This window comes from Penicillium diatomitis (genome assembly GCF_028827545.1).
Source record: "Penicillium diatomitis strain IBT 30728 chromosome Unknown utg000001l_segment0_segment0, whole genome shotgun sequence".
NCBI classification, from domain to species: domain Eukaryota; kingdom Fungi; phylum Ascomycota; class Eurotiomycetes; order Eurotiales; family Aspergillaceae; genus Penicillium; species Penicillium diatomitis.
Genome location: NW_026623173.1, coordinates 2,836,648 through 2,863,197, shown reverse-complemented (window position 1 = coordinate 2,863,197; position 26,550 = coordinate 2,836,648). Strand labels below are relative to the sequence as shown.

The following is a 26,550-nucleotide window of genomic DNA, read 5'->3' as shown; positions in this document are numbered from 1 at the left end:
GTGAAGAGTTGTTGGCGAACGGGTCGAGCCCGAGCACGGCTTTTCGTTGCCGCTCATTCACTACTGCTGCTACTCCTATTGACAGGCACTGAGGCACTAAGGCACTGAGGCACTGAGGCACTTAGGCACTAAGGCACTGAGGCAGTACTCTCCGCCCACGACCCACAATACTAATGGTGTGGAAGTGGCTTCCCCTCTTTGAGGATCGGCAACGATACGATGGACATGCACTTGAGGATGGGTGCGTCGTCTCGTCGGGGCATTGAGGATGGAGATGCACTTTGACAAGACTGAGAGACCACCAATTGACGGGCGACGCCTGATTGATCACGAAATCATATTTAGATGAATGACAGACCTTTCGACGTTGATTCTCGAGTACAACCGCGTCCAATGTCAACTGCCTCTCCACGTCAACCTTTCCGGGCATAAGAACCTAATTCATTTCTTCATCTCCTTATCCTTCCGACTTCACCTTTTACCCCCCCCCCCCCCCGTCCTACTCTTCTCGGGGAGTGCCCCCGAGAAAAAAAGTGCACCAATCAACCGAATCTTGCAACGAATGGTGGTCGCCCAATGAAGAAGGTGTAGCTGCTTCACCAGTCATTTGCTCAGTGCTCAGTGCTTACTGCTTAGTACCAACCCAGATGTTTACAAGCTAGCGCCCGTGGCCAGCGGCTAGGACTACTCCCTATTAGGACTCCGGTGCTCTTAGTCTTGCATACTTAGATTTGAAGTCCGTCTCAAATCATTGAATAGGATCGGGTCGGTCTGTAAGTCGTACATTTGCTCCTAACTTACTTGTTCGGTCTCAGGGACGTGTACGTAACTACGTTCAGCCTCAGTTCGTAGAATTTGTATCGTGGGATTTCAAGAAAGGCACGTCCATCGCGTGTGTGGCCTTGTTCTGTCTCTTCCTTTCTGCCTCTCTTTCTCTTTTTCTCCCTCTCTTTCGGAAACCCGACGCGATAGCTCCATAGAGGCTGAAAGGCTGGATGCTTCGAGAGTGGAGACGCAGAGGAAGAGAGAGGCATGTGAAAACGGGGTCCACGAGTCATGGCCCCGATTGATAAAATCATCAACCGCACTTTCTTACTGTACTGGAGGTGCACACTGTACATAACTACATACTACATAAAATGATTACTGATCGAAGCGGCTCCATGAACCTGTTTCCATTTCTTTTCGACCCTGAATCATGTTCACTCGGCACCGAAGCGCTCTTTTCCAGCACGGACAGCAGTACTACAAGTACAGTCCAGTTGTCTACAGTCGAGTTATCTTCTAGACCCCACATTGTGCAGTTTCCAAGCACCTACGCCTACCTCAGGTCGGCTGGTCAGGTTATCAGACGTCCATGAACGCGGCGTTTAAAGTTTCCGAGGATCCATCTCGCGCTGTGATTTTCTCGGTTCATTGATTTTCTTGACTCTCTCTCTCTCTTTCTGTACCTTTCGTGGCTTGGTCTTCCTGGTCGGCAAAGCGATCAAAGCAACCGTTGCCACACAATTCAGGCAGATTCAAGCCCACTTCGTGAGAACCTTGAGCAGCTCACCACTGCCACGAACAAATTAGCGAAAAAGTGAAACACTATGCAGTATGCGACTATGCACCACTATGCATTATTATCACGTCGTGTTGGTAGCCAACAGAATCCATAATCTGCCGCATGGGCACGTCGCACCGTTGAAAGTAGTCTAGTCTTCGTGTCGATGGCGACCATCAGACATACAGTACACGTCAATCACACCTAGACATTGTATTGAATCGTATGAGTCCGGTTACAAGGGAGTTGGGACGGGATACTCTAGTCGGTCTACAGTCTACACCGTACACAGGATGTGATTTGTTCCCATTAAGGTCTTTCTACTACCTATTCCTAATATACGACGGTGCACTGTCGCTCCGTTAAACCCATCTACTGAATGTTCAACCTCGACGTAACCGGAATCAACGAGAAACTAAGACTGGACTGGACTCGGCGACTCCCCGTCGGGCAACGGACGGAGAAACATGCACGAAACCCGATAGGAACCATGCCTGTTCTCGACTTAAGCGAGGAGGTCAGAGCTTTATTTTCCGTGCCGATTCCAAAGCCAAACACCACTTGCTGTTTACGATCTTGAATGAGAATTGAGTTTTTGAGGGGACGCATGTTTATTGCGAAATGGAAAGTGGAATAATAGCATCTCAAGTTCCTGGAGCCTGATAGAGGTAGACAAAAGCTGGAGGTATGTTCTTATCAAGCTTGTTTTCCATTTACGTTGGTTTCCCTTTGCTTCTCCGCCTAGAGGGGAAGTGAGCTTGAATATAGATTGAATTGATGGCGTGTTCTGCTCTTGAAGGCTCTTACTTTGGATGATCACTACTATAAGTGTAGATGAATGCTATGAAATACATCATTCCCATAATTATTGGACTGTGGTCAGTCTTTTCTACGCCCATTAGAACTGAAGTTCTTGCATGAGAACCGTTCTGTTCGATTAAGATTATGGCCAACACAGTCGCCTTGTCGACCGATCGCTCTGTGGTCTGAGATGGGTGGGAGGCACTGACTGGATACCTTGTGAGAAATCCATGACTCCCATACCATGAAAACATTCCTTATCTTCTGATCTCTGTTTTGCCTGGTGCTCGACAGGCTCATATCCGACCTGAGGTCGAGCGCACAGTCAACCGTGCAGCATTTCAAGTTGAGAATTCTTCTCAGTGGATTGACTCGTGTTTCAGAGCAGATACGCCCGCGATATACACTGCGTCTCTACAACCAGCATCGTCAAGCCGAGCCAATTCATTCGTTTTTCTTTGACTTACTTACATTGCAACGAATCAAGCCCGTAATTCGGGCTCTCAACTGAGATATACAACATCGAGGTCGGTATTACGCGCGTTCAGCCTTCCAGGCCAAACAGGCAGACTTCATCCACACTTGTCACTAACACAGTATCCATAGTCAACTTTGTCTGATGTTGACAACAGGCTCTCATGATCTCCACATGCACGTCGCTCCATGATGCATGTCGCACAATTGAAACATCGCCCTGCGAGTCCAGTCCTGCGGCACGCATGTGTATTCCCAGAGATGGAGCCTAGCTATCTCTATGGATATACCCGGCCTAAGCTGGAGGTCAAACACTGTAGGTCTCGTGATAGCGGACAAGTATGATTGAAGTGATACGTCCTGGACTCGGGGATTGGGGATCCCTATCTGAAACGAATGAGAATGGTGGTCGTTCACCACCTGCATTCCTTTTTCCATGATTGCTTTTCATATAACTGTCAACCGGGGGGAGAGACGACACTTCTACGCGTACATCGACTATGTGAACCTGGAGACCACGTGCTAGCCCAAAAAGTTAGAGCTGAGAGTTATGAATTCGAGCAGATGGATGGAGGTACAGCCGTAATCGCCGTACATTCAAAATTGACTTGTACATGTACAAAAAGCCACCTGCAGGAGACTGCAGCAGTGCATGATACAGATACAAACCCGAGCATTAGATCCATTCAACGCACTGGCCATGAGATGGAAGAAACCGGCATGTCGATCCCGAGGTCAATTATCTCCGACCAGACTTGCTTGCTTTCAGAAGCGAGCGGAAGTGAGCAGAAGCTGACGCCATCTCTTCTTTTCTATAGACGTAAGCGGGATATACAGATCTGCCTTGATGCTTGAAAAGTCATACCACACCGGATATCTTTCAGTAGATTTGTCAGGACCCCTATCGAAGGCAGGCGTCGAGCTATTGTTATATCCCTGGGTAGACTCGTTACTGCGTGGTAGGTACTCGCTCCTAGTTCGCACTAGCCTGTAGATCGATGAGATCTACCTTACGCCGCGACGTGCTTGGAGCATAGGTACCTACAGAGGTGCACCAAGTTCCAACTCATCCATTCCCGTTGGGCCATGTACGTCTTCCACCGGGAGTATGAAGCCGTCTCGGCGTCGCCGATGGTCTGGTCTTTCGGTAATGAACAGCACCAGAGCAAAGTATCAGCTGGGGACGAGTGCATAAATTTCACTGCAAGGAGACGGAGCCAGAATGGCTCCGCATCGTCAAGTCTTGAAGTTTCCCTTTTTGAAGTCCAGGTTGAAGTTGAGCCTCTCAGACCTCGACGTCGAAGATCCGACGAGAGCATGTGAGTGATCTTCAGCCTTCCCCCGGCATACTTTACGAATACGGCAGGGCTGAGATCGCAGGCAAATCCCTTCTGACGGTCAATGCGCACGTGAGCTGAGTTGTGTCCGAGCTCCGTTCTGTGGGATTTTTCACAAATGCTCGCGAGGTGAAGGTGATGTTGTTTTGTGATGAGGCTCCGACGACTCGTCGCCAGCTGGAGGCTGCACTAATTAATCACTTTGAGGTACGTCCTGGACTGGACCAAGTCTGGATCGTTCCATTCCAGCAGGGATGAAGTGGAACCGGGCGGAAACGCTTCGGAGACTCCGTGGCTGCAGCTAAATATCATTTCTGGTCTGTGTGAAGTATGGACTCGTGGATAAGTGACAGGGTGTCTTGAATGACGGGCAGGCCGACTTGACGTACGTACAAGACTTGCAGGTTCTAGTCGATGTTTAATTCCGACGAGGGGATGTCGCATTCGCCTTGAGATCGTCAGAATGATGCACGATTTGTAATCAGACTGAGGTTCAAGCTCCCTGCTGCGCTGGTAGACCTATGGACTATGGTATTCGGTATATGTGTTTCCGATTTTCAGATTCGACAGGTGAGCTATTGTTGCAACGGTGATAGCAGTGCAGGTGAGTTTCACCCCAACGTGCTTGATGCGCGAACATGACCGGTAGCTATTTCGAGGAGGAATGCATCGTCCACTGCCAGTGGGCGACTTATAGTGCGGTATCAGTAGTTATTGTTTCACTGGATTCTCGAAAATCGAGAACGCGCATCTACCTCCAGGCAATGACACTAAATAGATACAAATGAAAGCCCGGCACATTCTATCCTCTCTAGCCTTGATGTCCCTCCAATCTTCCATGAACACAGCGCCATATAAGAACGCATACACTTTTCATGGACGGTCTGGCATCTCGATCTGAGCATCCCACAACATGATACGGCCGTGCAGTCATCCAGTAACTTTGAAAAAAGGAAGGGTAAGAACCAAGAGAACCTTCTCACCGGGGGGGGTCGTCCTTTCAAAACTCTTCATATCATGTCTCGATCTGCCTTTCCTTTAGTCCCCCGTTGCTATCTCAACAACAGCCACGCAAGGGCTGTGATCGCCTCATCATGTCCCAATGAACCATCTGTTCGAAATCAGACAGTCACATCGAGTATCCTAGAGAAGCTCCAGTGAATCTGGGCTCCACGAGATCTATTGAAAATCGTCCCACGTCACCTGGGCAAAAAGCGCCTCTGCAGTAAGCGACCAAGTGCCCAGGACGACGAAGGCATATCATCTACACAGAAAAGTTGACTCCAGGTAGCCGAGGCCAACCTAGCAACTTCATCTACATCCGTCCGCGGCCAGATGGAAATTGTTTCGAAGACAGATCTTCGTCTGTGAGACAGACTTTAATCTTTGCAAATCAGCAAAAAGGAAAAGGGCCCGATTCCTCGCTATACAACCCTCACTCAGTGATGTGTCAGGATAGGCGAGCAAGGGAAATAGCAATGTAGAAGACGATATCTGTGGGCCTAGCGAAGCACATCACATCTAGGAACGGGAGGTTGAGCTCAGTGGGCCTCGTTTGAATTAGACCCAAGAGAAGCAAGGCTCGACGACCCGTGTTCATGCGATAGACTCGTCGACTCATCGTTATTTCTAGTTCTCTTGGTAAGGATTCAACAACGGACGAGGTTGTCTGCAGGATTTGTGTTGGGATTTCTCTATCGCGGCCCAGTCAGTGTGATTGACAAGTTGACAAGTGCGGATGATTCCTACCGCACGAAGGGAGTATGGATGGAGATATAAATGATCATTCCGAGCAAGGCGAAGAACACAGGAGAAGGGAGAGAAGGGAGAGGAAAACGGAGGTGAAAGAGGAAAGAATAATCTGTCATGATCGTTATCAAAACTCCAATTGCTTGTACCAACGAAGTGATTGTATCCATAAGAGAACAGACTGCAGAGCTAAACAACTGAAAAGACACACGAAAAGCTCCGAGCAGGAGAATCCACAACGGCACTCATCCAGCGGAGCACATGAAATAACTCCCACACATATCCCCAATTCGACAACTCTCATCGCATGCCAACCCAATGAATGCACTTCTTACCACGACCCGACGCCGATTTCTCCATAGCTTAGCCGATTTCCGCACTCTGCACACTCATCTGGTCCGAAGCTGCCGTCTGGGTGGGGGTTTGTCGTCGACGACGCATGGGTGCCTTTTTTCGATTCGCAATTGCCGCTTCTTGGGATTGTTCAGCATTCATCTCCATATCGCCATCATTGTCAGTCTCACGTTCGCGGGCCTCGTTTTCTCTCACTTCCTCCTCGCGCTCGGCGGCATTGAGCTCATAGTTGCGCGCCTCATCCACCTCGTAGATATCCCTGGGCTTCATTCGAAGCCACTTCATCCGCGGGCCGACCTTGGACACTTCGGATACCTTGAATCCGTAGATCTTGGGGTCGTAAATCTTCCCGCGTCCGAGGCCGGGGCAGAAATTGGAGGTGTGCATGCCGTTAATCTCGATCGGTTGATCTTCAGGCGTAGGGGGTTCGTTGGGCATTTGAGCGCTGGCGAGCGTAGATGGAGAGCGAGCGGCGGTGGAGCGCGACCCATCCAGACGGGAACCAACATTCAGATCGGGGAAAGTCATGAAGAAGAGACAACCAAATGTGGTACCGAAGAAGGCACCGTCGACGGAGTGGAAGCGACTGTTGGGCGGGGTGTAGATATCCATGCAGCCGGGGCAGAACAGCTTGACGGTTTCTTGCCCGGGGGTATCAGAACGACCCACTGGAAGGACCTTGCATCCGCCGCAGTTCACGCGTGGACACTCTCCAAAGTGCTGCATCTCGTACTTTTCCAGCATCTGCTGGATGCCGGGGCGCGAGGTGATGTACCGCTGGTGGATCAGCCCGTAGAGTAGCTCCGCGGAGCTCTCAATCACACTCAGATCGCTCGCCACCCGTGTATGCCGACGGTCACCCGCGCGCCGATAGCCTAGAGGCCGCTCGTCGCCCAATACTTCGTCCTCATCTTCTTCTTCCTCTTCCTCCTCCTCTTCCTCCTCGTCTTCATCCTCCTCCGGTTCGACGTCGAGGATCATCTCCAAGGCCTCCTTGTACATGGGGACTTGGGACTGCAGTCCAGTGAGATTGAAGTCATCCTCGATGAAATCTTCCGAGACCTCCGCAAAGAACTCATGGCCCATGAGCGAGCAAAATGAGGAGATCCATGACTCCGGCGCACCCTCCGACGACGACATATCGAACGAGGCGGACACGGACGTGGAAAGCGTAGATTCAGAAAGTTGACTCAAATCCAGCCTGTCCAGGCCGTCGGCCAACGCCGAACCAGTCTCTCTCGACACGATGCCGAGATTGTCAATAGACAATCGAAATTTTCCGACCGCGACGAATCGACCTCGTCACCCAGAGTTTGTAGGGCAAGAGGTTGGGAAGTCGAGAATGGGCGGTCGTCCAACGAATCAGGGTTCCCGTTACGTGCAGTCACAGCAGACAGGATGGTGCTCCGTCGACGAGTAAATGCTTGACAGCCGTACTGAGAGACTGATTGGCCTTGGTCTTCAATCCTCACGATGCAATGCTCGGTCGGTCGGCGGAGGAGGGGGCTGGTTGTTGAAAGTCGGTGTTTAGGTGGGGAAAGCTAAACGGTCATGGCAATTTGCGGGAGGGGTGAAGGTTGTGCGAACAGAGTCGAGAACGTACACGCGGATCTCGCAGTCTAGCCCCACAAGCCGCAGGTCAACTTGATTCTCAAACAATATGGTACGACTAATGGTTGATCGGGATCTGAGCCTGTCAACCTACAATATGTGAAGTAGAAAAAGTGTGTGCTTATGTGACAGCTAGGTATTTGTTTGATCACGGAGACAAAGTTGGTCGTGGGTGCGGTTTGGTGTCCAAGGGTCACGTGAAAAGAATGTCCACTCTCACATGCGGACAGTGAACGTGATCTTATCGTTTCTCTTCCAATACCACACAATTTGCGAGAGTCAGCATACGCAGCTATATCAAGTGCGACCATAATGTGTGACATCTCTTCTACCAAATCAGGCAAACCTGGATAATTCAGTGCAAGATCAACACGACATCGAGGAGCATGTCCCAGGACTTTGATCACAAGCGCAAATGGTGTATGGAGGACTGAGACGAGTAGGTCTCAGAACAAATCACGAATAATACGAGAAAATTCCTCTTCACCCCCCAGTATACCTGAAAGCCCCTCCCCAGTATTTCGCATGTCGCCGTCACCGCCATGGAAAACGCCCATGCTGTTTGTGCAGCCAGTTTGATCAGGCGCAAAGTGACCAAAGGCTCCGACCGCCTCAAAGATATTCGTCAGCTCATGTGAGATCTGGAGGCCATTTAGAGGGCTGCTTCCCAGCTCCTGCGTCCCGCTGATTTGCCCGTACATTGACAGGTCTTCGATAGGATGGCCAGCCAGTCCAGCCATGGCCACTGCGGCCGTCGAATGAGGATCGCTGCCATCGGGACCAAAGGGACGAGCAAAAACCCCCAATTTCTCTCCAATCTTGCGAAGTCCCTTGATGGTATTCCAGAGCCGCCTGGACACATACGACTTTGTGCTGAACCCGTTCACCAGATCCAAGGCCATGTAGAACTCATCGCGAACTTGCCGGTTGAAGTCGTTCGGGGCATGGCATACGGCGAGGAATAGAACTGCCAATGCGGCAACCAGAAAATAGTTGAAGGTGATTTGCTGCGTGCGATAAATGTCAGAAATTTGGTTGAGGCGAGTCAAGACTCGCACTGTATCCTTGGCCACATCAACCACCGTTTGCGCGTGACCACGATCTTCCATGATGCTTGCTGCGGAGTGGAGTACCGGTCGATAGATGAGAATCCGCAGCTGGTTCATACGCAGGTATAAAAGCACACGCAGGCGTCTCTTGCCTCGGCTTGCAGAGTCTCCATTCTTCGGGGACTCTGCAGGATAAAATTTCAGGTCATCAGGTACCTGTTTGTACCACTGCAAGACTTGATAGTCCAGGTAGCCGATGCCATCGCGCCTGACGTCTGTTGTTCCTTCAGACCCGAGACCCGAGTACCAGATTCTTGAGCCGATACGATTGTATGTGATCATACATTTCAGATACAGTAAAGACGAGTCCTGCGAATTGAATTTCCAAGTCAGCGCGTGTTCGTAATATTTCCCCAACGCCGAGTGCACGTACTGGTTCTGGCAGATTAGAATCAACATCCTCATCTTGAATAACAAAGGGTAAGCCTGTTCCCAGACTCCACCGACGATCCAGGCTATACACCGACCAAAATAACGTTACAACCTCGTTCCTTTGTGTCTCATTGGGAAATGATTTGGTCAACGCGTCTCGTCTATGAAGACCCATCTCTAGACACATCCGAGCAGCGAGCCCGATGAGTCGGTACGCCATGGCATCGTCGTCAGTGTGAAAATGATAGGTCGCCTAGAATTCAAACTGTCATCAACAGAAACGAGAACCCATGCGAGATTGCTGCCGCAGTAATCTTTTACTTACCACAAGAGCAAATAGCTGAATATATTTGATATCGTGAGGCTCCCATAGCTTGGACTCAACAACAGGCTTGACCGAAAGATACAGACGTTGACCGAGATCACTTTGGCCACCACCTTCTACGGTCAATGTAATTGCCAATATGAGTTTCAGAATGACCGTGCTGTCATCCTGTAGGCCGTCTGACCCCGGTAAGCCCCTTTGCGCAAAGCCTGTTCGCGTCGCAGCTTCCATGAAGGTGTACAAAAGGTTGGCCTGGGTAAGGACAGTTTTGATATCCACTATAGGGTACATCATGCCGATTTCTTCCTCGTAGACTTGACACAGTCTCACAGCCTCGTCTCGATGAATCGTCCAGATCGGATCTTTCGTCGGATGTACCGTAGTCACGAGCTGACCCATGTGCGGAGGCGGTGACTCCATTGGCGTTGCGTTGGCGGTCGTCATACCATCAGCGACGCCGTCATCGGCGGGGTTGATGCCCATGTTTTGTAGACTGTTCTTGGCCACGTCAAAGTTGAAAGCGGAACTGGTTGGGCCATGAAATCGTGGATGCTGAGATCTTGACTTTGAAAGGGCACTGGAGGGCAAAGGAGCGAAGACAGGCTGAGAAACGACATCGAAGACTGGAGACTCGAACGTGGACTTTTGACTTTTCAGTTCATTAATGTTTGATAGAAGGCCTTGGACCTGATCTTGCAGGGAATTTAGCTGGGCTGTGATTGACCGAAATTCCCTGGGAAGATCCAATTAGCTTCAACAATTGCACGCCCCAAAAGGAAACGGCCATTCTCACTCGGATTCTTTGAAATTGTTGTTGCAGCAATTGGGCGCATATCGGCCTGAGAAAAGTGTTAGCGCTGGTGTTCGGAATTGTCGCCGTCATATTGGGGCGGAGGGGCTAATTCCGCGGCTAAGGTGCGCTTCGTTGTGGTTGTGGGTGGATTAGGTTGACGGGACATTTACTTACATTCCAGGTTGAGATGCCCGCATCTCTGACATGGAACTTGTCCGTTACACTTGATCTTGCGTCGCTTGCACTCGTTACTAGAACATTATCCGACGTCGTCAGCTCTAATCAGATCGTCATTTTTGATCCCCACAAAGAAGATAACCACGTCGGGCGACCAAGGGAGTCCGTGGCATGTCTCAGCACATGCCAAACCCCATACGATCGCTAGATGCGCCATGACCATGAAGAGAAGCTCTCACAAAGTCAGGCGAATGGTCTCGCTCGTCGCCAAGGGACATGTAAATCAATGATATCGTACCATGCAATGGAAATGTAACGATTCCGCTTTGCGCGCGTGTGCGTTCCGTTGCTTTGTTCCGCCTTCCTCTTTGCCGTGTCAGCCGCCTGGAGAGGACTCTCTCGGTCTCCAGACCTTGATCTCGGCGTCGTTCTGTCGACCTGCGGTGATTCCGAGGCCATTGTAGCACATATAGCCACTTGCAGTCAGACGGCAGTGAGACGGACAGATAAGATGCCAGGTCAATCATGTGCGGAGAGATTCCTCGTGCGGGGGGTTTGCCGTTTCCCCAGATTTCAGCTGACTCATCTTCGTGACAGCTACCGTCAGCTCCGACCCGACCCTGGTCGGGTAGTGAAGGATTTCCTTCTCACAGGCGGAAAGGGACCTATGCGGCATTGTCTATTATTTGACGATGCTCGCGGCCTGTCGCCGCTGCGTTCTCTTTTTTATAGCCAGCAGGCCTCTACAAGACATGATTTGCGGAAGGTCTTGGTAGGTCACTTTCAATTCACAATGAAAGAGTCATCTTCAAACCAAAAATTATTATGCATGGACTTGGGATTGAGAGACTTAGATATCTGACGGCTAGATCATCAAAAGCTCAATCAAATGATCAAAATCACCTATTGAAGGATTCAGTGCTGGAAGATCTGGCGAGTCTGAGACAGAATCCACGTTGTCCCATTGACCAAAGCCGACACCAATTGACTGCGATTTTGAGGGTTTCTGCGCAACCAAGCCAGCGCAGCCACCAACCCAAACAAAGCAGACACTTGCATGGTCCGTCTCAGGGTTTGGATTACTCTGCCCTTGCGAGTTCTTTTCGCGACCCAGTCACTCCAGACGGGGAATGTGCATCGATACCAGTAGTGGACTTGCGACCATCTGTGGGGAGTAGGGTCAGTATCTCAGCCCAGTTGACACTTTAGTAGAGGGAGGTTGACTCACGGGTAGGTCGATGAGTTCCAGCCATCCGCGGTGATATACCAGCTAGAACAGACACCCCGGCGGAAGACAGTCTTCTGCAACTGATCCTGCACTTGCTTTGTCCAGGCCCTTTCGGCTTCTTCTTTCACCTCCCACGAGCTCACCTGGCCATCCAGAATCGGCTTGATCAGCCGCAGCGTGTAGTTGACAGCGTTCTCTGTGGCGAATATCACGCTCGTATGACCGGTGGCGGTGTTGGGTCCGAATATCATGAAAAAGTTGGGGCAATGGTCCATCGCAATTCCGAGATATGCTTGGGCGCCCCCTCGCTCGGTCCAGAGGTCTTGCATGTCCTTGTTGCCCTTTCCCACCACTTTGAGTGGGTGTAACCACTGGTTGGTTTCGAATCCATTGCCGAGGAGGATCACGTCCGCAGGGATCTCATGTTCCTCACCCTGGGCCTTTTTGCCAGGAGGATAGTCTTGACCAGGACCAATGGTCACACTCTTCGCGTGTACTCGCGTCAGTGGCTGGGTGGTCAAGGTGACTTTTGGCGAGTGCAAGCTGCGATACCAGGTGCCGTCGATAACACGACGCTTGCAGCCAAGGCTGTAGTTGGGTGTCAATATATCATGGTACGCTGTAGGTGCCACCTTCCGCATATGGTCCAAGAATTTCTTTTCTAATTCGGGCCTTCTTTTCCGTCCGTATGACCCATCTGTGAACATGGAGAAAAAACTCTCTTCGAATGCCAGGAACATAGACTGACGGAGCAGTTGCGGTAGACCAGGCACATAGGTGAGTAAAGAAGGCATCCACCGCTCCCAATATTCAAGAAGATGGGGGGGCAATAGGTCGGGTTGCACCCAAGGAGGCGTGCGCATGATCTGCGTGATAGAACGGACACTGGCCTCTGGTTTGGCCAATTCGGGAACGACCTGAGCGGCGCTGCAGCCCGAGCCCAGCATGATCACATCCTTGTCCTTGAGGTCCAGATCGCTCTTCCAGCGCGCCGTGTGTATAATTTCACCCTCAAAATCTTCCATGCCTGGAATATCCTTCGGCCACGTCTTGGGTTCGACCAGACCACCGACGCCGCTGACAACGATTTTAGCCCGAACAATCTCGTTCTTGACATAGACGCGGTGCGCGCCCTCTTTCAGTGCCAGTTGCTCTCGGTCATATGAAGAGAGATCGCCCGTTCCGGGCACCAGATGGGACAGCAATACCTCCCACTCTTCATCGTCTTCAATCCATCGAAGCTCGCGGACATCTGTGTGGAATTGAATCTTGTCCACAATTTGGTATTTCTCACACACATCCGCCAGGTACTGTGCAATTTCTGGGCCCGAAGGATGTAAAGTGGACCAATTCTTCTTGGTTGCAAATGAGAAAGAGTAGAACAGCGCCGGGCTAATGAACACATTTGCATCAGTTGAGCGTCGTTGACACACGCAGCAAAGTTACCATATCCTTGGAGAACATACATGTCGCAAGCAGCCCCAGGATACCGATTAATCCACCAGGTTCCACCGATTCCTGACTGGCGCTCAAAGATTCGAAACTGGTCCGTTCCGAGCTCCTCCTTGAGGCGACAGCCCATTGCGATTCCTGACTCTCCAGCACCCACAATGAGTACAGGGTAGTATGTGTGGGCATCCTTGCCATAGGCGTGACGTTTGTGGATACTGGTAACAGACGGCATTTTACAATATGGCCGAATGCATGAGTGAAAGGGTGGCGACGGGCTTATTTATGAGAAAGGTTCTGGGCGATCTGGGGGGAAACACAATAGTATGCGGGGGAAGTAAATATTTATGTTAGAGAGATGTTGCATGTAAAGTTGAGTTAGAAAAGAGATAAAAGAATCGCAATGTATCGGAGTGGATCACGACGAGGTATGAGACTCTCAGATAAAGCAGGGGGTCCAAACAAGAAGATGCGTTGCCAACGGATGGGAATTGTGCAGGACAAAGAATAGGTATACATGAGGATGTGCAGATGTGGAGAGTCCAGGATGTCAGTGTCATGTCGGGGCCATGTGACGGTGAGTTCCCATTTCCATTTGTTGTAAATGAGGGGAAAGTGTGACAACCTCGGTCCATGCAGATTCAGCTCTGCAACGTATTGGTCGTGGAGGACGCAGACTCGCGCCTGGACCATTCTACCGATCCAGACACAGAGAAATAAAACTTTATGCACAGTTCACGATGGCCGACAAGGCTACTAGTGAGCTATACGACATCTAAATGCGTATTACTACCGAGATCGTGTAGCTTTACGTAGAACCCATCGGTCTCCCCGAAGACAGATGCAGCGAGCACTGAGCTTTGACTAGACGCCCTGACCTATTCTACACCAATCCCGCGGTCCTTTCAGCCCGCCACAGTTTCGTGAATTTTGAGCATGTGCCTGCGTGATCGTCAAGCTTCGAGATCCACCACTTATGGCCTCGCTTAGAGGCTTGGAGTGAAGTAGTGGTTTGGTCAGGGAGAGGGATCCCCCTTAGCCTGCCGCCTAACGGCCTTGGCGAGACTTGACTAGTTGAACCATTTCAGCTGAAAATTCCTAGTCTGTGTTCCAGCTGCATCTGCAGGGTCAAGCCTCGTGAGAGTGAAGTGAGAGAGAGAGAGAGAGACTAGCGGGGGTTCATAGTGAGGCCGTGACGAACACGGTGAGATCCGGTCACATGATGTGTGACACGGACATGGACCATCATACGGAAGCCCCCGCCCACGCTTTTCCAGCGATTGCAGCTAATCAAAACAAACCAAGACTCGATTGTAATCTTATCGCGTGATTCAACCCCACCCTCACCCGTCCGGATAAACCCACTGACTTGCCCAACTAACCTCGTTGGTCTGACTTTGAAGGTCTGTCGGCCCGCAACGCTCGGTCGGGAAAGAGGATACTGGCCGTCTGCATGACGCTACAAACATGGACTTGCAGCAAGCTGGTCTCGACCAGCCTCTGCTATCGACCGGTTCCTGCCAAGCTGCGCACCGTCTCATACGTGCAAAAGGCATTCGTTTCGTCATCGCCGGTCCAGTCTTTTCGCCCTCTTGAAGCTCTCCCCACAATCGGCGTCGACACGTTCCGAGAACAGTACTTTCAGCCCGAACGACCAGCGGTGCTACCGCGATCACACTTCAAGTCCATCCCCGCCGTGACGAAGTGGTTCAAACACAATGACGTCTCGACGACTGAGAAACACCGATCCACCGCGCGATTGAATACCGAGTATCTCCTAAGATACGCTTCGCACGCACTTGTGCCTCTGGAGCTCACGCGGCCAGCGGAGGACCCTGGCCAAATAACCTCAAAGGGCAACGGTTCAGAAAACCAGCGACAACCCTCTGCGGAGACTATGAGCTTTGTACAGTTCGATGCGCCGCTGTCTCTCTTCCTCGAATGGATGCAATCGACAGAGACCAGGCACCACATGGAACGCATCTATCTTGCGCAGTGTCAACTCTACAACCTACCATCGCCCCTGCAGCGCGACCTTGAGGCCCCGGATCTCGTCCGAAAAGCCGGTCTGGACGATATTTACGACACAAACCTCTGGATGGGACGCCCGCCGACTTACACACCACTACATCGGGACCCGAATCCCAACCTGTTTGTCCAGCTAGCGGGGCAAAAGGTGGTCCGACTCATTGCGCCAGCGATGGGCCAAACCTTGTTCGATTCAATTCGAGCGCAGCTTGGCCAAAGTGGCGGGAAGCATGCGGCAGCGTTTCGTGGGGCGGAGATGATGCAGGGTCGGGAACGTGCGTTGCTGGAAGATGCGGTTTGGAGCGAGAGCGATACCGACGAGGGGATCTTCATTGCAGATGGGTATGCTTTCGAGGCGCATCTGGGAGCTGGAGACGGGCTCTTCATTCCGAAAGGCTGGTGGCACAGTATTAAGGGAGTTGGAGATGGGGTCACGGCATCGGTGAGTGTTTTGCTTCTTTCATTCTGCTGCGATCGGTCTCGATACTGATTCTTGAATCTCGACAGGTCAACTGGTGGTTCCGGTAGAGTTGAAAGAGCTCGCAAGTTGACTCGGCGCAAGGACGCCGAGCTGCACGGTAAAGAGGGAGTAGGGATCTACTCCAGCGGAATCGATCTCAGCATGCTAGCACTAGCACACCGTGACCATTGCCCCTATCATGATCATTCTCCCGTGTGAATGGAATAAAATTAGAGAAGAGACATGGTGACTACTCCAGCGGAAGAGAGAGGTGTTTACTTGCATACTAGCATACCACCACTACCTCTATCATCATCATCACTCTATCTAAAACCATCAATTCTCGTAAAGCAGTATAATAAGGCCACAAAATAGGAAGCACCGAATAGTTTACCCTGTATACTGTATAGTATAAACTAGAATATGCATACCCTCAATTGCGGCGATCTACATTCTCCTTCTACGACAGCACCGAGTGGGTTCCAGAACCATCTCAACTCCACCCACCCACACCAACTCCATCCTCCCCCGCCCGCAGCTCCTCCCCAGGAAAAGCCCACCATCCACAGCATACTAAACCACCTTCTGATTCCTTTCCTTCCTCGCCTTCCTGTCCGGAGTCCAGCATGCAACTCTCACGAACCGCTTATCGCGCCGCACTCTTCCCCCTCAGCGTGAACCCTCTATTGGCCCGTGCCTCCCTCCAACACGCCGCCTGCTGGTCTTTGAGCTCCAACCACGGCACATATCCCGCGCACCCATTCGCCTCGACGCTCTCCTCGTCCTCGTGCTCCTCGCGACTCTACGGCGTTCTCTTCCCGCAGTGCATTGCACGTCCTAACGCCAATCAACCCGTCTTCAAGCCGTCCTCTACACCCTCGAATTCAAATTCAACCGCAAAAGCCATGTCCACGTCCACATCGCCGGGCTCGCCGTCCGCAGCTTCAACTCAGCACTCCACGCAATCCACGTCTGCTGCGCAAACAGACACAAACGGGAATACTTCCAATCAAGAAAAAGATGGTCACGAGCCTGAACATGCGCACGACCACAAAGAACAACTGTACCTGCCCTCCACCGAAGACGCCTCCAGTCATTCGGGCAACATTCGTCTGGACGTGAGTTCCGAGAGCGGCGTCACGCTAGACCATCTCGGTCCCATGGTCGTTAATGTGGATGGGTCGTTGTCGCGCATCGGCAATTGGGCGCAGATGGCGGAGATTGAGCGGAGGAATACGTTGAGGATCATTGGGAAGAGAAATCGGGAGCGGTTGGCGAGGTTGAAGGCGGAGGGGGTGCAGGTTGGTGGTGTTGAGGAGCGGGAGGGTTAGGAGTTAGGGGGTGGGATGGATTGGATTGGATGGAAGGAGAATGGAGTCGGTGGCTCAAGCCATGCATTCGCATTGTATATCTATGGTCTTGTTTTTGGGGGGGGGGGGGGGGGGGTATTAAGAAAATCCTGCGACTTATGCCATATGTCGTCATGCTATGCCCGGTCGAGAAGTCTCATGAAGAAGAATAGACAAACAGAAGAAGAAAAAAAAAGTATCCCCAATCACTCACTCATTCAAAAAGCATATTGACATATTTATGAAGCGCGCTCCTAAATCGAACGTTAGTCAAGCTGAATCAAATTGCTCCGCAGTCCAAGTTCACGGCCTGCAATACGTCAAGTATGAAAGAAAACGGAACCTACTTTGGCGGAGCAGGAACATAAGTCCTCGTATACTCCTCAATCTCAGCCACACCAGAGGTCAAATCCACCTCCTCTGGTGAGAGGAACTTGGTGCGGTGGAAGAACTTCCATCCAAAGTACAAGATCGGGAAGACCCCGATCATGGTGTACGAGAAAAGAAAGGTCGGAATGGACCAATTGCCCGGCAAAAAGACGGTGTAGCCGCCGACAAAGGCCATGATGGTGGTGGCGGTGCATGCGATGTAGGCGAGGTAGGGCTGGAAGAGACTTCGGTAGGGGAGAGTTGATCGGGAGATACCCTGGGCATCGACGGCCTTTTTGAAGCGGATGTAGGTGAAGGTGCAGACGGAGAAATTGATGAGTTGGGATGCGGTGACCTATGAAATAGACGTTGTCAGAAACGACATTTGCTTTGGTGGGGTTTTGTTTCTTTTTGTTTCTCTTTTGTCTTTGGTTTGGATCCAATGGGATACGTGGTAGGTGTGTTGAAGACGGGACTTACCAGATTGACAAACCAGGACAAAACCACCGACGCCCCATTCGACACTTGAAGAAAGCTCAGGAGCGCAATCAACAAGACTACCGTGACACAGTAGATCGGCACGCCCTTTGTCGTGCACTTGGTCAGGAACCGCGGAGCCTTGCCCTCCAAGGCCAGGCCATAGAGACTGCGACTGGCGCAGTATACGTAACTATTCCCGGCGCTAAACGCCGCGGTGAGAACGACCGCATTGACGATATGCGGCAACACTGGAATGCGCAGTCGATCCATTGAGATGACATATGGCGACGCAGCCGCTCCAGGCTTACCGGTCTTGAAAGCGTCGGCCATCATCGGATCATCATAGGGCACGAGGATACCGACACAAAGAACGCCGAGCACAAAGAATGCCGTCAGTCGATAGAAGACACCGTTGAATGCCTTGGGAAGAACCACGCGGGGGTTGATGGTCTCGCCAGCAGCCATCGAAACATAGTCCGGGCCGGCAATGGTGAAACTGGCAGCGATGAGTGCAGACAAGAAGCCGAGGAATTTACCCGTGTCCCCCGTCTTGTAGTACTCATTGAAAGGGCCAGGGTCATTCCAGTAGCGGAAGCCGAAGCGATCCCCGAGAGGGTTTCCTCCAAGCATGACGATAAACGTGTAAAAGATGAGACCGATGCTCAGGAGGACCTTGCCCAGCGAGAGCCAGAATTCGGCTTCGCCGTACCATTTGACCGCGAAGACATTGACGAGTCTGACAAGTCAAGATTGGATGTGTGAGCTGAACAAGTTGGGGCATTATAGAGCTGGGTCGGAGAAAACAATACTCACGTGTAAAGTACGAGAACGATCACGTTCATTGCCGCTACTGGGATCACTGCCGTCCAATACTTCACAATGACACTGATGGCGACAATTTCAAAGGGCACCAGAGCGGCTTCGAAAATGAAAAAGTTGTATCCGGCTGCGACGCCAAGCGCCTCGTCGACATAGCGGCCGGCGAAGCGAATAAATGGCGAGGATATGGGTAAATAAGTGACCATCTCAGCAAGGCCTGGATATCATGGTCAGCGTGACATTCCGCTTGAACGTGTGGGCTTCATCGACAGCTTCTTCAAGGCGGTGATCTGCACCGCCACGGTCACTTCTCCTCACGGGCATTGACTTCGACATATCGCCATGGCGCTTGGGAACTTTCGGCATGGAGGGGGGCATCAAGTCGCATGTGGTTGAACTGAATAGAGCTCGGTATGGATTCCGGGGTGATCTTACAGACGGTGATCATCAGAATCACACAGCTCCTACAGTAAAGAAAAGTAAGGCAATGTTCTCTCTGGGTGCCAACGAAAGGAGAGTTGAGTGTTTTGCGGCTTCTGTTCGGGTTGAATCAGGCGTCGAGTGTGGTAGGCTTCAGTTGCATGGGCTTCGAAGTAGTTTGAATCGTCGCAAATGGGAGTGATACATCCGGTCTTTCGGCTTGCTTTGGGGGCAATCTGTTGCTCTTTGCCTACTCGGCCATTCTATGCAAGTTTTTTGTCGAGGACAAGCTAGATGTTTTTGTTTTTTTTTTCCCCTCTTTTCTTCTTTCTTTCTTTCTGTTTGGCCTGTTTTTGGTTGCTTTCTCTTCCTTTGCTCAACGCCGACAGTAGCATGTGCGGCTTTGTATCTTTTGCATATCGAATCATCGGATCAATTTGCTGGGCTCGATCTATTGTTCGAGCTCGGCCACCCATGCAAAGCTGTGCATGGCGATTGCATTCTCTGCGTTGACGAACCCGACCCAGACCCAGACGCAGCGCCATGAAACAGGGTAGAAAAAGCAACGCTCACGCAAGACTTACCAAATACCGAATCCCAGCAACAAGCTTGCCGGTCCACTGGTGCGAAGATTATTTCCAATCTGCACATACAGTGCCGTCCCAATCGTTCCTCCAATGCCAATCAACTGCAGATGGCGCGGTTTCAGTTTGCGTCGGGTATGGTCGTCGTTAGTCTTGATGGAGCCATCGTCAATTGACGCAACGGCATTGTCCGCGGCGCTCTTCTCGGCCATGGCATTCTTCAGCGCTGATGTCTCGGGCCGGGGCTGGCTTTCGGGATCCGGGCCGTCAGATGGTGACTCGGTGCGCTGAATCGCAGCGACGATGGGGGAGTGAGCGCCTAAACCTTTCTCCGGAGTCATGTTGACAGAGAGAACGCTGTGGTCTGTCCCTTTGAGCTGAGGATCAAGATACCGGGCGTCTCACAAAGCGCAGAGGACCACCAACCAGACACAAGGTTGACGATCAGAATGGTCAACTCAGAAAGAAGACAGAGAAACGAGAATAGTCCACGGGCAAAATCTCTCTTGACTAGGCGAACAGACTACGACAGAATCAGAGAAGAAAAAATTTCCAAAACTCAAGTCTCTCTCTATGCCCCCGCCCTCCATCTTGGCAGCTCCTCCTCCGGTGTCCCTTTGCTTGGCAGACCATCCACTTGCGGAGCAAAACGAAGCATCTCAGAGTCAAATCCAGGCGAGTCGATCGAAGTGTGCCGCTCTGGTTTGGCCCGGTGGAACGCTAATGTACCACCGTATCGCAGGGTCTCTGGTCCGATTGGCTGGAATGAGAGCTCCCACGTGAGATCGAGTTTCCTCTTTCGGCCCGATTTTGACTGCTTACGGAGGAATGTTCCACTGCCGCCACGGCGATGGATGCGGCTCGTGCCTCCAGGGTTTGGGGAGGAAATTCAACGTCGACATCTCCGGTCAACTTGATGCAGTCGTCGGAGATCATGTCATCAAATCAAGATTCCGAAGAGTGATCAGGGAAGCTTGACGTGCAGTCCATCGCACGGAGCGAACCAGTTGCCCGAGTTCGGTGGACTGTGGAGGAGGGTCCGACTCCCCATATTGCTGAATGCGGGTGGGTCACCACTCACCATCACAGAGCCGAGCGTGGGCGCGTTCCGCCTCCCACACTTTGTTCCACCGTGAGGCCAGCGGGGTCCTGGGGACTGCAGACTGGACACTGGAGAGTGAGACTGGGGCATCGCGAAAGCCTGGAGACAGCAACCGGCCATGAAACAGACGTGGTGAAGTTGGTTACATGAAGTATCATCGTGGAGTGTCGAAGCGAGCCAACAGGGTGCGTTGAAAGTCAATCACTTCACACGCCGCGCTCGTGTCGCGTCCTTGAGTTCTCGTGGCATGGCATGTGATCCTGCCGCTTCACCGCAGTCCATGGCGAAGATACCATGGACTAGATAGAACCTCTCCTCTGTAGCCATCTCACCCTCATCCCTCTCTTCCATCGTATGCGGCTGCACCTATATTCCTGGCCGCACCTCGTCGATTTCCTTCCCAGACACAGATCCCAACACATGAACACGCATCCTTGTAGTTTCCTCCTCGCCAGACCAGGACCCCCCCCCCCCCCCCCCCAAAAACAACGCTTCTATCAGGTGCTTGCTGGTGGAATACGACACTGATTTGCTTCACCCGCATCCAGGAATTGTGATCGTCCAACCTCTTAAACCTTCGGTTAAATGACCGGCGAAAGACGAGGTGTGACTCAAGGAAATATGATATATTCTCGCAAAAGGCATGGCATTGGATTTGGTTGAATGTCCTTCGCATACAATCTTAAAGAAAAAGCGGCTGGACAACCGCATTCCTAGAGCCGACTGAACAGAATGTCGAGAACTGCCTCCCCTGTTCAGCGACCATGACTGCGCCCCGAGTCGAACCACAAGCTATCCCAGAAATGATTCTTGTCGCGTTGCTCCCCATACAAGCTTTGTTCGTCTTTCTCATGTCACGAAGTGGGCCATTCCACTTTCAATCTCTTTCTTGTGTTCATTTTCAACAGAATTATCATACCGTTAAGCAGGCTACCTTCATGCCGTTCTCATGTGATACCCGTCCAGACAGTCCATTACTTGTGGTTCTGGAAGCAGAAGACGGTATTGAATGGACCAGTCTATAGATTGGCGTCCGTGGTCAGCACCGTGAATCATCTAGGCAGAAGGAGAAGAAACCCACACGTGGGAATAATTTACCTGGGTATTTTCAGCAGCACAGCAAATGCCCTGAGGCTGAGACGAGCTCGCAACGCAATTATCCGAGTCGGAAATCTCCTCTTTGACATGATGTTAGTCGTACTGATCACTGGCAGTCGCTTGCGATGGCTCGGACCACGTATCACTTACTACAACCAAGCCCGTAAGTGTACAGATACAGAGTAGGCAGAATTTCCCGGTCAGGAACTTCCTGTAAAGCGCAGCAGAACTGTCTGGAATCGCTTGGACAGAATCTTTTCTGCAAGGGATTTGCAGATGCCATGCTTGGCATTGTGCTTGCAGCGGTCAAGATCGAGACCAAAGTTGAGAAGTGCATGTTTTGAGGTGGCTTAGGTGACTTTGATCAGATGTTGTACTGACTATTGAGACGAAGCCTGGAAGATTTCATCTATCAGGACAGGAAATGGGGGGAGGGCACCGGCATTGGTTAAATAATGTGTCGGGGTCTAGACAACGAACATGGTGAAGTCATCGATCTTGGTCTTTCATCGACGAGAGCGGCCGAGATAATCGTAAAATGTACTGCAAGAAGAACTTCTGAACTAAATCTAAGACTGTCTAAGACTACTAGATGATGCAACTAGACCACAGCGGTGGCTCACGCCTCGTCGAAGTCGAAGTCTAGTGCGTTCGATAGCAACCAAACTTACTGAACCAAACACAAAAGAAAAGTCAGATGGGTAGTTCGACCAAATTCTCATGAAAGCTTAGATTATTCAATGGATGGCACCGGCGACACATCTACACATTGAACAGTGGAAGTTCGATCATGGCTCTGTGAGGGTGTGAGCCTGGATCGTTCGGGAGCCCGTTGGCTTGGTCTAGGGTTCGAGGTGAGACTATTGACCAGAAGCGGTTGTGGTTTCCTTGAGGATGAAATATCCATGGGTTCATCTGTCGAGTCCATGTGGCGTGAGCTTCCCTTCAGTTGCACCGATGATAGAGTTCCGGCCAAAGCCGTGTAGGCTCGATTAGGTTTGGACAAGCTTTGAGTTGGGTGTATGGGTAATTGTGTGAATCGTGTACTTTCGTGAAATCACTCGACTTCTAATCTTCTCAAGCGAGCGTAGAAGGCCAACTTGTGAATGATCTCAATGGGAAAAGGAGATTGATTTCGGTAATGGCTCAAACTAATCGGCAACAGTCCTTTTTCTTGCGTCTTGTTGGAAGTGTTCTGACCACAGTTCTACCCACATGCAAAACCATGGGTAACACTAACCGGACTATAGTTTCTCGAACTTCTTCTCCGCAGCCAAGTCCACGGGAGTGTGGGGTCGACCGGAAGTTCATTTCCACTGTATCTCCGGACTCTCTAACAGTCGCCAAGCAATTTGGACACTTGGGTACTTTCAAATGAATCAGACCCCTCTTCATATTGAATTTCCGACACAGAGCCGCGCAGCTCCCATTGCCTTGTCTTCCCATGGCTGTAGTCCTCGGACAGACCGACAGAGTAAGCCAAAGATTCCAGAGATGGGACGCAACGCAGAACCATCGATCGATAAATTGCAGCCACAGGGTATCACATCACCAACAAGATGATTGTTCGACCACACTCGCATCACACTAGCAACTGCCTAGGGAAGAACCTGATTTACTGCGGTATACTAGCAGGGCGTAATGAGTGCATTCAAAGGGCTGTACATCTCATCTTGGAATTCAACTGTGCCACGCCACCTTTCATTGATAGCATAAATTAAGACAGGGAGTCGATAGAAAAAGGAGAGCATAACCAACCAACCAGTGACCACGTCTCCGCTCTCTGAAGCTAACAAGCACCCGATAAACGCGAATGAAGAAAAAAGGACCGGGGCACGTCGTAAATTGCAACCAAGAGTGATCGCCGTTGCATTATGATCGAAACGGCCAAGACCGTTCGAAACGTCAACTGAACCATGATCTGGCCCGTTGAACCGAAACGTTCCATCTACGGATCAGCACCCAGTGCACGGTCTCTTTCCATCAAGGTGGATATCCAGTGGCTACCTTACATCTTCTTGGTTTTGCATCTCCCGATGGTGTTGCTGAGGCATGAAGTCTTTGCCTCGAGGTCGGTTTGGCCGTAAGGGCAAGTTCGCGGATACGGGCAGTGTGACCTCCTTGATGGGAAGCATGCTATTTGCTTACTGGAGGGCAGTGTTGATCGTAGCGATGGTGGGACGCGCTGAGTCCATGCTGTTCGTAGTAATCATAGCATGGATAAAGTGACGAATTTCCCGTACCTAATCCACACTGAGGTACTGCCCGGGGATGAAGCAGGCTGCTTCACTCGATATATAAGCCAAATGCCCTTTTCGTAAGAAAAAATATGATTTTCTGCCAGCGTGACCCCGAATTGTTCAGGTTCAAGAATGCGCCTCGACAATGCTAGAACTAAATGTATTCCAAGAAACAATAAGGGAAAAATCCCGATCGTGATATCCGTTGTAAAACCAAAAAAAACAAACGCCACACAAGAGACGGCCGAAAGAGAAGGTCGTAAAGGTCCTGGATCATCAAAGAACAGGCGCTGCAAAATAGGTGACGCACGATTGCCATGTCAGACTCAAGATGCACGCTTCGCACAGAAAAGTGTTTGACAAGACAATCCTGAGCCGGTCAGCAGTCGTACCCCAGCAGAGACCGCAGCAAGCGAAATAAAAACGCGCCGCCCCAATCACTGGAGAAGAGGGTCGCGGAAGTGCTTTTGGGAGTTATTGGCTCTTTGAATGCGAGCGAGGTACCGATTCTCGGCTCGCAAAGCCCGAGTGCGTTCACGGCGCTCGGCAGACCGGACTTTCTCTCTCGCGTGCTCGCCAACACCAATCATACCAGTGCCACCATTGGCACGTGTGATGAGAGCACGGTTTTGGTTCCGACCACGAGGCTTCTCATTCTCGTCAATCTCTCCGTTGGCAATAGCCAGTTGGTGTTCCAGGCGTTCCTCCGGAGTGGGGTATTTGTCCAGATTCTGACGGTAGTACTTGGCGAGGGAGCGGTGACCAACACTGCGACCGGAAGGAAGGTGTAGCTCGTACTCGTCCTGGTAGACGAGGGGTGCCTTGCGGCGTGTATCGATCTCGCCATCCTCATCCACAGAGGATGCGTCTGTCTCCCAGCCATCGTCGTCCCCATCAGATTTGACCTTCACGCCACCAGACTCAGCCATATCCTCATCTTCATCATCCTCTTCTCCATCAGAGTAAGTGCTGCGGAAATCGTAGTACTGTCCGATCTCGATCTGCTCCTCCTCGGCCTCGAAGGCGATCATGCAGTGACCCTTGTCTCGCATGTGTGTACGCGCTCCCTCGGCGTTGTTGCGGATTGCGTGACAGTAGAGACATTCGTGATTCTCGGTGATCTTGCGGTAGAGATAGTTGAGAAGTCCATCGAGGTCAACAAGATAATCTTGCTCAGGAACAAACATGCCGTGTGTCTTGTACATATGCTCGACATTGGACTTGACGTCAGCAGACTCATTCAAACAGAACAAGCAGCGGGCAACCGAGAATTCGGTCTTGTCGGTTCGCATCTCAACATCGCCGTCTTCCTCTTGAATGGTGGTGGACTGTAGTCCGCTTGTCACCTTTGCGACATCTGTTTCATTGGACTTGCTAACTGGCTCGCCCATGGAGAATGCAGAGCTCACAACAGACGCATCATCCCCATCCTTGCGAAGACGATGTTCACGTTGCTTGTGCTTTGAGCTCTTCACGTGGTTCTGGTAGGAATTTTCGCTGTAGAAGGTCTTCTGGCAAGGGTGGCAGGTCTTTTCAAATGACGCTTTGGCGGCGGCTTGGGTCGAGTTTGCCTTTGCGGCGAGGACTTTCTCGTTGAAGACTTCCAAAGCAACGGGCGGCAAAGATGCGATACGACGTTTCATGTTATACAAGCTGCAAAAGGTTGTCTTGTCAGTCAAACGCGCTTGATGCCCTGTCATACCGAATTTTGCCACTTACTGCCAGTCCTTCCGCATGTGGTCTCGCTGCGCATCGCTGCGATGGAAAGCAACGAGGCAAGTGTTGCAAGTGTAGGGTAGATTAGCAGCAGCACCGCTGCCCTGCTGCGTGGTGGTCGACATTGTGCTTGTTGCTTGGTGAGTGCGACTGTCAGAGCTTGTGTTGGTCGAAGGACGGAAAATTATCAATGTGGAGCGAAGTTTTTATCGTAGGCGGGGTACTAAGAAAAGCCCAGATGTAGGGCCTTGAGTAGGTCGCTTTTTCGCTTAACCCAAATTTCTTCTTCGCTGATCGAATTTATGGTAGGTGAACAAAAGAGCTAAGTCTAAAGCGTGAGCAGAATTGTCTGTCTTCTGACGCCAGACTTAAAGAAAAGGTTGAAGTCTGTCCAAAAGAATCTCGCTGATTCACAAGCAGCGCTTATCAACCACTTCACAGCCTGAGTCCTATCGGAGATGGCGCTATCCTAGATTGGGCGAAGCCTGTCCATATCGGGCGATGTGATGGCCACCATACCACGTGAGTCACAATGACTGACGACAGACAGACAGACAGAT

The 26,550-nt window shown here is 51.2% G+C and overlaps 9 protein-coding genes across 9 annotated transcripts; 3 read left to right on the top strand and 6 right to left on the bottom strand.

Annotated features, from left to right (window-relative positions):
* Positions 1 to 6,270: 6,270 nt before the first annotated feature.
* N7539_000793 (casein kinase II subunit beta) lies at positions 6,271 to 7,401 on the bottom strand (the record flags this gene model as incomplete). Its single annotated transcript, XM_056930397.1, has 1 exon — positions 6,271 to 7,401. The coding sequence occupies one exon, from the start codon at positions 7,399 to 7,401 to the stop codon at positions 6,271 to 6,273; it is 1,131 nt and encodes a 376-aa protein (XP_056794690.1).
* Positions 7,402 to 8,318: 917 nt separating this feature from the next.
* N7539_000792 (transcription factor domain-containing protein) lies at positions 8,319 to 11,107 on the bottom strand (the record flags this gene model as incomplete). Its single annotated transcript, XM_056930396.1, has 6 exons — positions 8,319 to 9,290; positions 9,355 to 9,606; positions 9,679 to 10,411; positions 10,472 to 10,517; positions 10,646 to 10,722; positions 10,947 to 11,107. 6 exons carry the CDS (start codon positions 11,105 to 11,107, stop codon positions 8,319 to 8,321), a joined length of 2,241 nt encoding a protein of 746 aa, XP_056794689.1.
* A 765-nt stretch (positions 11,108 to 11,872) lies between these two features.
* Positions 11,873 to 13,560, bottom strand: N7539_000791 (flavin-containing monooxygenase; the record flags this gene model as incomplete). Its single annotated transcript, XM_056930395.1, has 2 exons — positions 11,873 to 13,268; positions 13,343 to 13,560. The coding sequence occupies 2 exons, from the start codon at positions 13,558 to 13,560 to the stop codon at positions 11,873 to 11,875; spliced, it is 1,614 nt and encodes a 537-aa protein (XP_056794688.1).
* A 1,218-nt stretch (positions 13,561 to 14,778) lies between these two features.
* Positions 14,779 to 15,843, top strand: N7539_000790 (putative JmjC domain protein; the record flags this gene model as incomplete). The annotated part of the gene is made up of 1 exon (XM_056930394.1): positions 14,779 to 15,843. One exon carries the CDS (start codon positions 14,779 to 14,781, stop codon positions 15,841 to 15,843), a length of 1,065 nt encoding a protein of 354 aa, XP_056794687.1.
* A 596-nt stretch (positions 15,844 to 16,439) lies between these two features.
* On the top strand, positions 16,440 to 17,144 carry N7539_000789 (uncharacterized protein; the record flags this gene model as incomplete). Its single annotated transcript, XM_056930393.1, has 1 exon — positions 16,440 to 17,144. One exon carries the CDS (start codon positions 16,440 to 16,442, stop codon positions 17,142 to 17,144), a length of 705 nt encoding a protein of 234 aa, XP_056794686.1.
* A 232-nt stretch (positions 17,145 to 17,376) lies between these two features.
* Positions 17,377 to 20,175, bottom strand: N7539_000788 (putative general amino acid permease (Agp2); the record flags this gene model as incomplete). The annotated part of the gene is made up of 6 exons (XM_056930392.1): positions 17,377 to 17,416; positions 17,510 to 17,886; positions 18,012 to 18,747; positions 18,825 to 19,047; positions 19,149 to 19,294; positions 19,835 to 20,175. The coding sequence occupies 6 exons, from the start codon at positions 20,173 to 20,175 to the stop codon at positions 17,377 to 17,379; spliced, it is 1,863 nt and encodes a 620-aa protein (XP_056794685.1).
* A 230-nt stretch (positions 20,176 to 20,405) lies between these two features.
* N7539_000787 (uncharacterized protein) lies at positions 20,406 to 20,770 on the bottom strand (the record flags this gene model as incomplete). Its single annotated transcript, XM_056930391.1, has 2 exons — positions 20,406 to 20,594; positions 20,657 to 20,770. 2 exons carry the CDS (start codon positions 20,768 to 20,770, stop codon positions 20,406 to 20,408), a joined length of 303 nt encoding a protein of 100 aa, XP_056794684.1.
* Positions 20,771 to 22,124: 1,354 nt separating this feature from the next.
* Positions 22,125 to 22,378, top strand: N7539_000786 (uncharacterized protein; the record flags this gene model as incomplete). Its single annotated transcript, XM_056930390.1, has 2 exons — positions 22,125 to 22,197; positions 22,254 to 22,378. The coding sequence occupies 2 exons, from the start codon at positions 22,125 to 22,127 to the stop codon at positions 22,376 to 22,378; spliced, it is 198 nt and encodes a 65-aa protein (XP_056794683.1).
* Positions 22,379 to 24,711: 2,333 nt separating this feature from the next.
* Positions 24,712 to 26,115, bottom strand: N7539_000785 (putative C2H2 finger domain protein; the record flags this gene model as incomplete). The annotated part of the gene is made up of 2 exons (XM_056930389.1): positions 24,712 to 25,927; positions 25,994 to 26,115. The coding sequence occupies 2 exons, from the start codon at positions 26,113 to 26,115 to the stop codon at positions 24,712 to 24,714; spliced, it is 1,338 nt and encodes a 445-aa protein (XP_056794682.1).
* Between the last annotated feature and the right edge of the window lie 435 nt (positions 26,116 to 26,550).